Source organism: Eubalaena glacialis, chromosome 11, assembly GCF_028564815.1.
Source record: "Eubalaena glacialis isolate mEubGla1 chromosome 11, mEubGla1.1.hap2.+ XY, whole genome shotgun sequence".
NCBI lineage: Eukaryota > Metazoa > Chordata > Mammalia > Artiodactyla > Balaenidae > Eubalaena > Eubalaena glacialis.
The window spans coordinates 62,312,554-62,325,458 of record NC_083726.1 but is presented as its reverse complement, the minus strand read 5'-3'; the positions used below and the strand labels follow the sequence as shown (position 1 = coordinate 62,325,458).

Genomic DNA, 12,905 nt, shown 5'->3' with positions numbered 1-12,905 from the left:
GGAAGTGATAGAGGCATGAAATAAGTCCAAAATTAATTTTTATCATTCTCCTATTTATTGTATCACTTTCGTGTTCTTACTAAACCAAACGACTGTATTCTCTCTTTTTTTAAAAAAGGGTGTCTTTTAAAATTTTTAATTATTTTTTTAATTTTTATTAAAAATTTTTTTTGGCTGGGCCGTGCGACTTGCAGTATCTTATTAGTTCCCTGACCAGGGATTGAACCTGGGGTCTCAGCAGTAAGAGCACAGTCCTAACCACTGGACCACCAGAGAATTCCCGACTATATTCTCTTTTTTTTTTTTTTTTTAAGAAGTTGAATATTTTATTATTAAACTGTTTCTTATTTTCCTGCAAGGCTGTTGCTTCACTGTATAAAAATAGCACCAGCAAACACAGTATATTGCAAAATTAAGATAGTAATGTTCTTCACTGGACACTATACAATTAACAAACTTTTCTCCACTGTCATTTATTTCCAGTGGCAAGTTCATTTTGAGTATTTTGACCCAAATCCAGGGATGGCTGTAAGCAAGTTACAATATTATATAAGGTTAAGATAACAATGTTATCCTTGAATTACATAATTTTTATAACTAGTGTTACCACAGATAATTTCAGGAATTCTGAGTATTATAACTGGAGACTAGCCTAAAAATCACAGGGTGTTGTGAAAAAGATGCATAGCGTTTATCTGAAATCATTAAGAAGTTAAGGGGTATTTTCTTCAGGCAACATTGTTTCAAGTAGTTTCTTTTGCTAAAAGTTGCTTTTTAAAAATCTATCCACCACTAATTTAAGACAACTATGCTAGATTAAGTTGTTTCAAACTAGTTTATTTAGGGGTTCCATTTTCACTCCTCAATAGATTTTATGTATTTCTCATATGCTTCTTCACTCATTAGTTCATCTAGTTCTGAAGGGTTACTGAGTGTCATCTTGATCAGCCAACCATCTTCATAACAAGATTTGTTGACAAGTCCTGGATTTTCTGCTAGAGCTTCATTAATTTCAGTTACTTCTCCTGATAGAGGAGAATAGAGTTCACTAGCAGCTTTCACACTTTCCAAAGCATCAAATGCCTCTTGTTTGTTCAATTTTGTCCCAACTTCAGGCAGACTACAGTAAACAACATCTCCCAAAGCTTCCTGTGCAAAATTGCTGATTCCCACTGTTCCAACACCGTATTCTGTTATTACCCATTCATGTTTGTCTGTGAATTTACGACCCGACAGCAGAGCGGGGCCGGGGCGCAGCGCCCAGACGGCGCCCGCCCGCAGTCCCCAGGGCCGCGGCGGGCAGGGCGCGTTGGGCGCAGAGATGGCGCGCAGGCTGCAGACCGCGGCCCGCACGCTGCGCGCCACTCGCAGCGCCATGTTCGCAGGCCCGACTATATTATCTTAAGCTTTATGCTCCTTCTCCACAGCTTTCCTCTGGTATATATTATATATGTAAATGAATTTTAAATCACAACAGTCTGAATAATAATAGGTAATTATAGCTAGTTTGCGAGGGATGTTAAAGTGAGTCCCTTTCCCAGGAAATTATCACTATGGTGAGAGCTGGCGGAAAGATAAGACAATTTTAGTTCATTTCTCTGTCTTGAAAAACAATTTTCACTATGGAATGACGTTGACAGAGATGGGAAGTAGGTGAAAGTCTTGGAATTTATAAGAATTTTGGTATGTTACTAATGATCAAATTTTCAAATCCTTAGTTTTCTTGGACATGAAAAATAAGGAAATGTGTACCGATGGATAATGTAAAACCAGAGAGTGTTTAGTTAAGGAAACATTACCAAAACTGGGGAAAAAAATGTAGTTTTGATGGAGAGACATCTGAATTATAGTTCTTCAAATGGTCCCATTTAAAATTTGTGCATACACTGCACACCTTTCCCCTCTTTTTTTCTTCCTCCTAAACACTCTTCCCTGGGAGGGTGGGCTTTTAAAACACCTATCACTTAGTTACAGCGACACCTACTGGTGAGAGCCTTTGCAGTCATTGTGCTGATTGCCCTGTACTTAAGGAAAACTATGCAGTTTCTGCAATGTGAAGAACCAATTTTTTAAAAACGCTGTAATGGAGATTGACATATGTACACTATTGATACTATGTATAAAATAGATAACTAATGAGAACCTACTGTATAACACAAGGCACTCTACTCAGTGCTCTGCGGTGACCTAAATGGGAAGGAAATCCAAAAAAGAGGGGATATATGTATACGTATAGCTGATTCACTTTGCTGTACAGTAGAAACTAACACAATATTGTAAAGCAACTATAGTCTAATTAAAAAAAAAAAAAGCAGTTCTACATTGATAGTTTCAGGTCCACTTAAAAAATAAAAAATAAAATAAATTAAAAAGAGAAAAAATAGGGGCTTCCCTGGTGGTCCAGTGGCTAAGACGCCATGCTCCCAACGCAGGGGCCCTGGGTTCAGTTCCTGGTCAGGGAACTAGGTCCCACATGCTGAAACTAAAAGATCCCGAATGTGGCAATGAAGATCCTGAGTGCCGCAACTGAAGACCCGGCGTGGCCAAATATATTGGAAAAACAAAAACAAAACACTGTTAATATACCAAAAAGTGGGGAGATGCATAGGCTGATTTTTGTTTTCACTGTGTAGGTGTTTTTGATGATAAAAGTTGTATAATTACACTATAGAAAATATGAGAAGGAGAAAGGGAAAAAACAAAACTAATAGCACTTCCCATTACAGTCACCAATTTGGTGTTTGCTCTACTTTATATAAATTTTAATGTATGTATTGGGTTGGCCACAAAGTTCGTTCGGGTTTTTCTGTAACATCCTATGGAAAAACCCAAATGAACTTTGTGGCCAACGCAGTATTTCTTTAGCATAGTCTTTTTTCTTAGTATGCATGTAATGTGTTTCTTGGTTTGTTTGGTAATATAGCATAAGCATTTTGTCTAAATTGTTATACGTTAATTAATCATAAATTTTACTGACTGCCTAGTAGTCCATCAGGTTACTTGAACAGTTTATTTACATTTTAATTCATTTCTTCTATTGCTGTTGTAAATAATTTGATGAGTGTCTGTTCAAATGACTTTTTCCATAGTTGGATTTTTTTCAGTGATGAGCATTTTTATGGACTCTGACCTTTCCCCAAATAAGTTATGTTTTTGCTTATTAGTGAAGTTGAATATTTTTCCTTCTGCTTGTTTATTATTTTTTATTTTTGGTTGCATTGGATCTTTGTTGCTGTGCGCAGGCTTTCTCTAGTTGCAGCGAGCGGGGGCTACTGTTTGTTGCGGTGCGCAGGCTTCTCATTGCAGTGGCTTATCTTGTTGTGGAGCGTGGGCTCTAGGTGCACGGGCTTCAGTAGTTGTGGCACACGGGCTCAGTAGTTGTGGCTTGCAGGCCCTAGAGCGCAGGCTCAGTAGTTGTGGCACACAGGCTTAGTTGCTCCGCGGCATGTGGGATCTTCCTGGACCAGGGCTTGAGCCCGTGTCCCCTGCATTGGCAGGCGGGTTCTTTTTTTTAAATTAATTAATTAATTTAATTTATTTATTTTTGGCTGCATTGGGTCTCATTGCTGTGCGCTGGCTTTCTCTAGTTGTGGCGAGCGGGGGCTACTCTTCGCTGTGGTGCGTGAGCCTCTCATTACGGTGGCTTGTCTTGTTGCAGAGCAGCGGCTCTAGGCTCACGGGCTTCAGTAGTTGTGGCACACGGGCTCAGTAGTTGTGGCTCACGGGCTCTAGAGTGCAAGCTCAGTAGATCTCACATACCGCGGGCTTATTTGCTCCGGGACATGTGGGATCTTCCTGGACCAGGGCTGGAACCCATGTGCCCTGCATTGGCAGATGGATTCTTAATCACTGTGCCACCAGGGAAGCCCTCCTTCTGCTTGTTTACAGATTATACCAGTTGATTTGTCTACTGGCATGATAATATTTTTAGGAACTTGCCTGAGCTCTTTTTTTAAATAAAGAAATTCATTTGCTGAAAATAACTTCCTCAAGTTCTTACTGGCTTTTTCTAATACAGAAGCTTTTCATTTTTGTATGTCAAATGAATTGATCTTTTCTTTTGTGATTTCTTTAATGAATTCAAAAAATCATAACATAGATCTCTACGGTCTATGCCTTATAAAAGTTTTTTGTTTTTTTGTTTTTTTCCACACACACTGTATTTTATTTTTACAAGAGATAAATAGACTGACACCAAGCATTGTACATGGATGACCACAACAAAAGCAACAATGATTGCAATGACCAAACATGAAGCACACTCATACTATGTCATAATATTGACATTCAGTCCAGTAATCCTCCACTGTAACAGCTCCTTTACTTTGCAGTGAAAATTGATTTGTATATTCTTTGCCTCTGAGTCCTTGTGGGATTTTTTCTTTTTTTAAATTCAAACAGAAAGTCACAAAAATTATACTCATCCTCATCAGTTCACTCAGTCCCATGTAATTAATTTTTTTTTTTATCTTGATCTTTTGTTAGCACTTTTATGAGCTCATCAGTTTTTCATTAGAGTTCTGAAAATGCTTATTCATTCAGTTCAGCAGTACAGTCAGGTACCAGAAACCTGTACTTGTCAGAGTCTTTTCCATGAATTTCCTGAAGATGAAACCCTTTTATAGGAACATATTTACAAAAGCATCAGAGTACACCCAGAACTGTCTGTAAATGACAAAAGACTTAAAAATGACCACGGTTAAAGATTTGGTGAAAGTTCATAATAATGCAGTTGACAAGAAAATTAGTTATTTCTGAGATATACATTTTAAAGTAATAACTAGGATTATGACTTGTAACATTATACCAGAACATATAAGATTTTTAGAAATTTCATGTAATGTCTGAAACATTTATATTAACATATTTCCATACAAATAACCCAATGAAAGTTTAGTATTAGTTGTTTTGTTTGTTTGTTTATACTGCAGGTTCTTATTAGTCATCAATTTTATACACATCAGCGTATACATGTCAATCCCAATCGCCCAATTCAGCACACCACCATCCCCACCCCACCGCTGTTTTCCCCCCTTGGTGTCCATATGTCTGTTCTCTACATCTGTGTCTCAACTTCTGCCCTGCAAACCAGCTCATCTGTACCATTTTTCTAGGTTCCACATACATGCGTTAATATACGATATTTGTTTTTCTCTTTCTGACTTACTTCACTCTGTATGACAGTCTCTAGATCCATCCACGTCTCAACAAATGACTCAATTTCGTTCCTTTTTATGGCTGAGTAATATTCCATTGTATATATGTACCACAACTTCTTTATCCATTCGTCTGTCGATGGGCATTTAGGTTGCTTCCATGACCTGGCTATTGTAAATAGTGCTGCAGTGAACATTCGGGTGCATGTGTCTTTTTGAATTACGGTTTTCTCTGGGTATATGCCCAGTAGTGGGATTGCTGGGTCATATGGTAATTCTATTTTTAGTTTTTTAAGGAACCTCCATATTGTTCTCCATAGTGGCTGTATCAATTTACATTCCCACCAACAGTGCAAGAGGGTTCCCTTTTCTCCACACCCTCTCCAGCATTTGTTTTTTGTAGATTTTCTGATGATGCCCATTCTAACTGGTGTGAGGTGATACCTCATTGTAGTTTTGATTTGCATTTCTCTAATAATTAGTGATGTTGAGCATCTTTTCATGTGCTTCGTGGCCGTCTGTATGTCTTCTTTGGAGAAATGTCTATTTAGGTCTTCTGTCCATTTTTGGATTGGGGTGTTTGTTTCTTTAATATTGAGCTGAATGAGCTGTTTATATATTTTGGAGATTAATCCTTTGTCCGTTGATTCGTTTGCAAATATTTTCTCCCATTCTGAGGGTTGTCTTTTCGTCTTGTTTATGGTTTCCTTTGCTGTGCAAAAGCTTTGAAGTTTCATTAGGTCCCATTTGTTTATTTTTGTTTTTATTTCCATTACAAAGTTTTTTTTTTTAATAATTTATTTTTGGCTGCATTGGGTCTTCATTGCTGCGCGCGGACTTTTCTCTAGTTGCAGCGAGTGGGGGCTACTCTTTGTTGCGGAGCATGGGCTCTAGAGTGCAGGCTCCGTAGTTGTGGCACACGGGCTTAGTTGCTCCACGGCATGTGGAATCTTCCCGGACTAGGGCTCGAACCCGAGTCCCCTGCATTGGCTGGCGGATTCTTAACCACTGTGCCACCAGGGAAGTCCCTAAAAGTTTGATAATTGTTTTCTTTTCATATTTAAATATATATGTGTGTGTATTTAACTCCCCTCCCTCCCTTTATTTTTCATTGTTTAATATGAAAAATACAAAGAAGTCAACCCATCATTTAAAGAAACCAATATTAGTGCTTTTAAATTTTTTTCCAGTCTTTCTTTCCAGACATTTTTGTAAACATTGAACTTTATCTGCCCAGAATTATTTTTGAAGTGTGACAAGGGTGTGATATTGTAACTTCAATATCTAAAGTTACTTTGAACATATGGTTTGTCTCTCAGCTTCCTGACATCCAGAGCAAAAAAGGCAGCTAGAGATACCTTTTTCTGTGTGTTTTATCTCAGTAGAGTTTGGGTCCTTGACCGTAGAACCTAAATTTAGTGTGTGGCACACAACAGAGGTGAAATAAAGATTTGTTGTATTAAAGTAAATAAAAAATAAATATTTTCTGTCTCCCTAGTCCTGTGGTACCCCCCTCATCCCTGACAGTGTAGGGTTTTTCTTTTCACTTTTCCCCTTTGAACCTTTTCTTTTTTCCTTCCTTCCTTTTTTAAAAAAGAACTTTTTGAACTATAGTTTGCTTTTTAAAACAGCTTTATTGAACTATAATTCATATACTCTATAATTCACCCATTTAAAATGTACAGTTCAGTGGATTTTAGTATATTCACAGAATTGTGCAACTACCACCACAATTCGAATTTAAGAACATTTTCATCACCCCAAAAAGAAACACCACTTGACCCATTAGCTATCATGCCCCATTGTCGTTCCTCATCCCCAGTCCAAGACAATCACTAATCTACTTGCCATCTCTATGTACTTGCCAGTTCTGAATGTTTCTTATAAATGAAATCATACAATATATGGTCTTTTGGGATTGGCTTCTTTCACTTAGCATAATGTTTTCAAGGTTCATTCATGTTGTAGCATGTATCAGTACTTCATTCTTTTTTATTGCCAAATAATATTTCATTGTGTGGGTATACCGAATTTTGTTTATCCATTCATCAGTTGATACACATTTGGGTTGTCTCTACTTTTTGGCTATTATGACTAATGCTGATTTGAGCATTTGTGTACAAGTTTTTGTGTGGACATGTTTTTGTATCTCTTGATTATATACCTAGGAGTGAATTTACTGGGTTATTCAGTTTTTGTTTTTGTTTTTGTTTTTTTGGCTGCACCGCGCAGCTTGCGGGATCTTAGTTCCCTGACCACGGATCAAGCCCCGGTTCCCTGCAGTGGAAGCACGGAGTCATAACCACTGGACTGCCAGGGAATTCCCTGGGTTATTTAGTTTTAATGAGTCCCTTAGTCTGTATCTTTGAAAAATCTTTAAAAATGCTTGTTGCCTGTCTTTTGTTCATATCCCTGGCAGTCTTGCTGTTTTCAGTTATATCCCAGAAACTTTGAAGTTCCCTGTATTCAGCCACTTAAATCCTGCTTTCTTTTAAATCCTAAATACTTTTTTATCCATGCCTTTCTCTTTACTGGAACCACTGCCCTACTTTAGACCTTTATTATCTCTCACCATTATCTAATGAAATAGCCCAGACTATTCCACTTTTTTCCTTCTAATAGTTCCCCTCCCAACTCTAATACTTCTCTTATTAGAATGTTTTATTAGTACTTTAATATACAAATTATAGGACAGATATTATACTTGTTGATTTCATTTTGTGTCTTCCCAGTGAGATAATGAAGCTGGGAAGCCCTATAATGGCCAGGATTATATCTATCTCCAGAGCTTGATACAATATCTGGCACGTGTCCTTATTCCTAGAGGTATACTTGCTGGGTTAAATATTAGTCACATCTTTAAGACTTGGTCTGTATTGCCAACATGCCCTACACACACCATGCTGTTTCCCTGACATATGCTTTAGTGCAGTCATGCTACTAGCAGTTGTATGAAAATGCTTCTCTCTCCATACTCTATCTACCATCACCTTTTTAAAAAATCAGTCATTTAAATATCTGTCTTGCATCTAATAATATCTGTTTTGAAGTTCATCTCTCCACCTACATCTTCTCCCTCTACTCCACCATCATCCCACACTCTACTACATTCCTTTACGCTGCTCATAGTGTTCCCTCTGCCTGGGCTGCCCTTCCCTTGCCAACATTTTTCACTTGGCTAACTCCTATGCATTCTTTGAAGTTTGGCCCAAATCTCAGTTCCTTTAGGAAGCAAGCCTTCTCTGAAATTCCAGACTGGAGAAATTACCCTTTTCAATTCTGGAACATCTTTTGAATGGCTTTTACTGTAACATTTATATCATTATTTTGAAATTATCTGTTTCTCTCTTTAGTGAACTACAAGCTTTTCAACAGTGAGAACTATTTCTTTGAATCTTCAGAGCTTTGTATAGTACTTGGAGCAATAGACAGTAAATAATTGATAAACATTTCTACAGATTGCCTTTAGGGAGTCCACATGGTGGTATAAGGCACTATAGGGATAAGCTCTTAAGTAAGTTTATATGTAGTAAAGCCTATAACTTATACATGCGTGTGTGTGTGTGTGTGTGTATAAAATATGTTGTGGTAATTTTAAAACAGGAAAGATTCAATGTGTAATAAATAAGTTTAGAAACAAGGTATATATATGGATTTGTATAGAGCACAAGTTACTGATGAATTAGCAAGGGCTTGCATTCTGGAGCAGAAGGAAATAAATTTCTGTTGCCCATTCTCTATTCTTATGTGGTCTAGTTTAATACAAAATTATCATCAGAATTTTTTGTTACATGCTTACCCACTTACGGCATAGTTCTGGGAGTTGGACAAAGAAAATTAAAGACTCTCATCAATTTGAGTCACACAAAATAGTGACACAAAATACTGGTAGAACATACTGAGATACAGACTGCAGTCAAGAAAAATTTGTATGTCCAATGTAGTCATGACTCACGTTAAGAAAACATAATTCCCTTTTTTTTTTTTTTTTTTTTTGGTAGTTAGGGAATGCATTTAGCTGTATGTACTAGAAAACCTATTGCAGTGGCTTGACCAGATAGGGGTTTATTGTTCTCATATAATATGAAATCTGGAAGTAGTGAGTCCAGAGTTGGTGTGGCATCTCCAGGTAACAGTAGGAACCCCTGCCACGTTTACTTTTGCCTTAGTGTGGGACAGTTGCCATGCTTGCAACTACTCCACCTTTGGTCATTGTGACCTCTTTCCAGACAGGATAAAGGAGGAAGCAAACCTAGTTGTTCCCAATTAAAGAGCTTTCCTGAAAGTCTTATCCAGCAATTTTGTTTTATACCTGATTGACCAAGACCTTGTTACTTGGCTACTCCTGATCTGCAAGGGAATCTGGGAAGGAGAATATTTTTAACCTGGCACACTGTTACCCTGAACAAAAATCAGGTGGCTTTTAGGCAGAAAGAAAGAGAGATTGAAAACTGGGAACAAGAATTAGTATCTGCTGGGACTTCCCTGGTGGTCCAGTGGTTAACACTCCGCACTTCCAATGCAGGGAGCGTGGGTTTGATCCCTGGTCAGGGCAATAAGATCCCACATGCTGCACAGAGCAGCCAAAAAAAAAAAGAGTTAGTATCTGCTATTGAGCGCCATAGCCTAGTGCACATACATATACATACCACTGACCACACATAGAGCATGAGGAGTCCACCTAAATAATTATTTTAGATGAATGACTCTGTTTCTTTTATTTTTTAAAATTTATTTATTTTATTTATTATTTATTTTTGGCTGCGTTGGGTCTTTGTTGCTGCGCGCGGGCTTTCTCTAGTTGTGGAGTGGGGACTACTCTTTGTTGTGGTGCACGGGCTTCTCATTGCAGTGGCTTCTCTTGTTGCGGAGCACGGGCTCTAGGCATGCAGGCTTCAGTAGTTGTGGCTCGTGGGCTCTAGAGCGCAGGCTCAGTAGTTGTGGCGCACGGGCTTAGTGGCTCCGCGGCATGTGGGATCTTCCCGGACCAGGGCTCGAACCCGTGTCCCCTGCATTGGCAGGTGGATTCTTAACCGCTGCGCCACCAGGGAAGCCCTCTTTTTTTACTTTAAAACTTTCAAAAGATTATTTACTGAAAATTGTGGGAACATAATGGCAGCCAGTTTTTTAAATCTTCCTGGATCTTCCTCCTAAAAACAGAGTATGTTGATATCATGTACCTCTTAATATATGATAAGAAGGGCATTTCACTTATGTGGTATTCTTCTCCAAGACCCATAACTCCAGTCTAATGAGAAAACATCAGACAAATCCAAATTGAGGGACATTCTACAAAATACCAACCAGTATACTTCAAAACTGTCAAAGTCATGAAAGACTGAGACACTGTCACAGATGGGAGGAGCCTAAGGACACATGACAATTAAATGCAATGTGGTATTGTGATGGGATCCTGGTAGAGAGTAAGGACATTAGTGAAAAACTGGTGAAATCCAAGTAAAGTCTACAGTTTAGTTACTAGTATTGTACCAATATTAATTTATTGGTTTTGACTAATGTACCTTGGTTATGTAAGATGTTAACATTAAAGGAAGAAGAATATACAAGAACTTTCTGAAGTATCTTTGTAATGTTTCTATCAATCTAAAATTGTTCCAAAACAAAAAAATTACAATAGCTAGAGAAACTAGAACAACAAAACCAAAAACTTTACAATCAAACCTTATATCTACAATGAACTGTAGATCTTTGATTATTGGCATTTGTGAAGGGAAGGAAGCAGAGAGAAGGCAACAAGGCTTCTGATGACCCTGAGAACAGGAGAACCTCTAAATCACCAACAGGTATTCACTGGAGAAACATCTAGAACAGTAACTGAAACTGGGAAGGGATTCTGCCCTTAGAGGGTGAGTAGGAGGGAATGGAGATAAACTGTGGCAACTTTTGAAATTAACAAACTGAAGTTCTAATGCAAAACTGCACTGAGGAGAAACTTCTAGGGGTAGAATCCACTTTGAGCAAGACAGGAACAAAGAAAAGGACAAGATAAAAGTCAGAGAAAGAGCAGAGGGGTAGAAAGAAGGAAGAGTTGTATGTTTTTTGTTTTGTGTTTTGTTTCTTAATCACTTTTCAAAAATAAGAGAAAATCTCTAAAGCCATGAAGCTTAGAAAACCCATCCTGGCTCGTACCCCTTCCTCATAAAATTTCAGGAAAACTCACTTAAGTTTAAAAATGAGTTTGAATCCATGTAAAATTACTATTAGCAAAAGATAGCAATAGCAACAACAGAAAGAAGCAGAAGAACTCCCTAAGGCAGTGGAAGGCTCCTGGAAAGACATGCTCACCAAACAGATGAAAATTGAAAATGAGCTAATTTAGGAAATGATGGAAGTTATGAGAGAAAGTTTACATTCTAATTAGAAAAATCTCAGAATTGAGGTGATTGGAGAAAAGGAGAATTTGAAAAGAGAACTGATGGACCACACAAAAAAATTAGAAATAAGAGAAAAAAATCATTTCAGAAATAAAGATGAAAATAAAAGGAACATAAAGTAATGACAACAAATATGACTCAAAAAACACAAAGTAAAGCAATTAATTTTTTATATGTAATAGAAAGAGGGAAGCTTTTAAAATAAAAGAAACCAAAAAATAAAAAGGACTTCCCTGGTGGCGCAGTGGTTAAGAATCCACCTGCCAATGCAGGGGACATGGATTCAATCACCGGTCCAGGAAGATCCCACATGCTGCAGAGCAAATAAGCTCGTGTGCCACAACTACTGAGCCTGCGCCCTAGAGCCTGTGAGCCACAACTACTGAAGACCGCGTGCCTAGAGCCCGTGCTCTGCAACAAGAGAAGCCACTGCAATGAGCACACACACCGCAACGGAGGATAGCCCCCGCTCACCACAACTAGAGAAAAGAGCAAGCGCGCAGCAACTAAGACCCAACTCAGCCATAAATAAATAAATAAATAAAAATAAATTACAAAAAAAAGAAGTAAAGGGGTTTGAGAAGAAATGATACAAAGTATAGGCAAAGAGGAACCAACGTTCATGTGAACAAAGTTCCCAAGGAAGAAAACAGCCAAATGCATGGGACAGAAAGAAAACTTTCCCAAAATGTGCCTGGGAGGGACTTCCCTGGTGGCACAGTGGTTAAGAATCCACCTGCCAATGCAGGAAACACGGGTTCGAGCCCTGGTCCAGGAAGATCCCACATGCTGCAGAGCAACTAAGCCCGCAAGCCACAGCTACTGAGCCTGTGCTCTCTGGCCCGCAAGCCACAACTATTGAGCCCACGTGCCACAACTATTGAAGCCTGTGCGCCTAGAACCCATGCTCCACAAGAGAAGCCACCGCAAAGAGAAGCCCACGCACCGCAACGAAGAGTAGCCCCCTGCTTGCCGCAACTAGAGAAAACCGGCGCACAGCAACAAAGACCCAATGCAGGCCAAAAAAATTAAATAAATAAATAAATTTATTTTAAAAATTTAAAAATGTGCCTGGGGAAATCGACCCAGAATGGCCAACACTGAGACATAGTCTATTAAAACTGGTGGACTTTAAAGAAAAACGACATTTGGGCATCCTAGCAAAAAAAGACCTAATCACTCACAAATGAAGGAAAATGGATTTTCACTAGACTTTTTGACAGCATGTTTAGTGTTAGAATGCGATGGATTAACATTTAAGAGAATCAAGGAAATAAAACAACAACCAAGAATTTTCTGTTCAGACAAATAGACCTCCAAGTATAAAGATCACTAACATGTAAGAATAAAGGAA

The 12,905-nt window shown here is 38.4% G+C and overlaps 2 protein-coding genes across 2 annotated transcripts in view; one reads left to right on the top strand and one right to left on the bottom strand.

The window, feature by feature from the left end:
* SP1 (Sp1 transcription factor) overlaps nucleotides 1–12,905 on the top strand; it is a 47,267-nt gene that overhangs the window by 19,048 nt on the left and 15,314 nt on the right. The window lies entirely within an intron of this gene.
* Nucleotides 725–1,377, bottom strand: LOC133101191 (glycine cleavage system H protein, mitochondrial-like). Its single transcript, XM_061205867.1, has one exon. It carries the CDS (start codon nucleotides 1,375–1,377, stop codon nucleotides 856–858), a length of 522 nt encoding a protein of 173 aa, XP_061061850.1. The 3' UTR covers nucleotides 725–855.

Bases quoted from the DNA above. Each gene is read 5' to 3' on its own strand.
- LOC133101191 (XM_061205867.1), bottom strand. From the start codon at position 1,377: ATGGCGCTGCGAGTGGCGCGCAGCGTGCGGGCCGCGGTCTGCAGCCTG.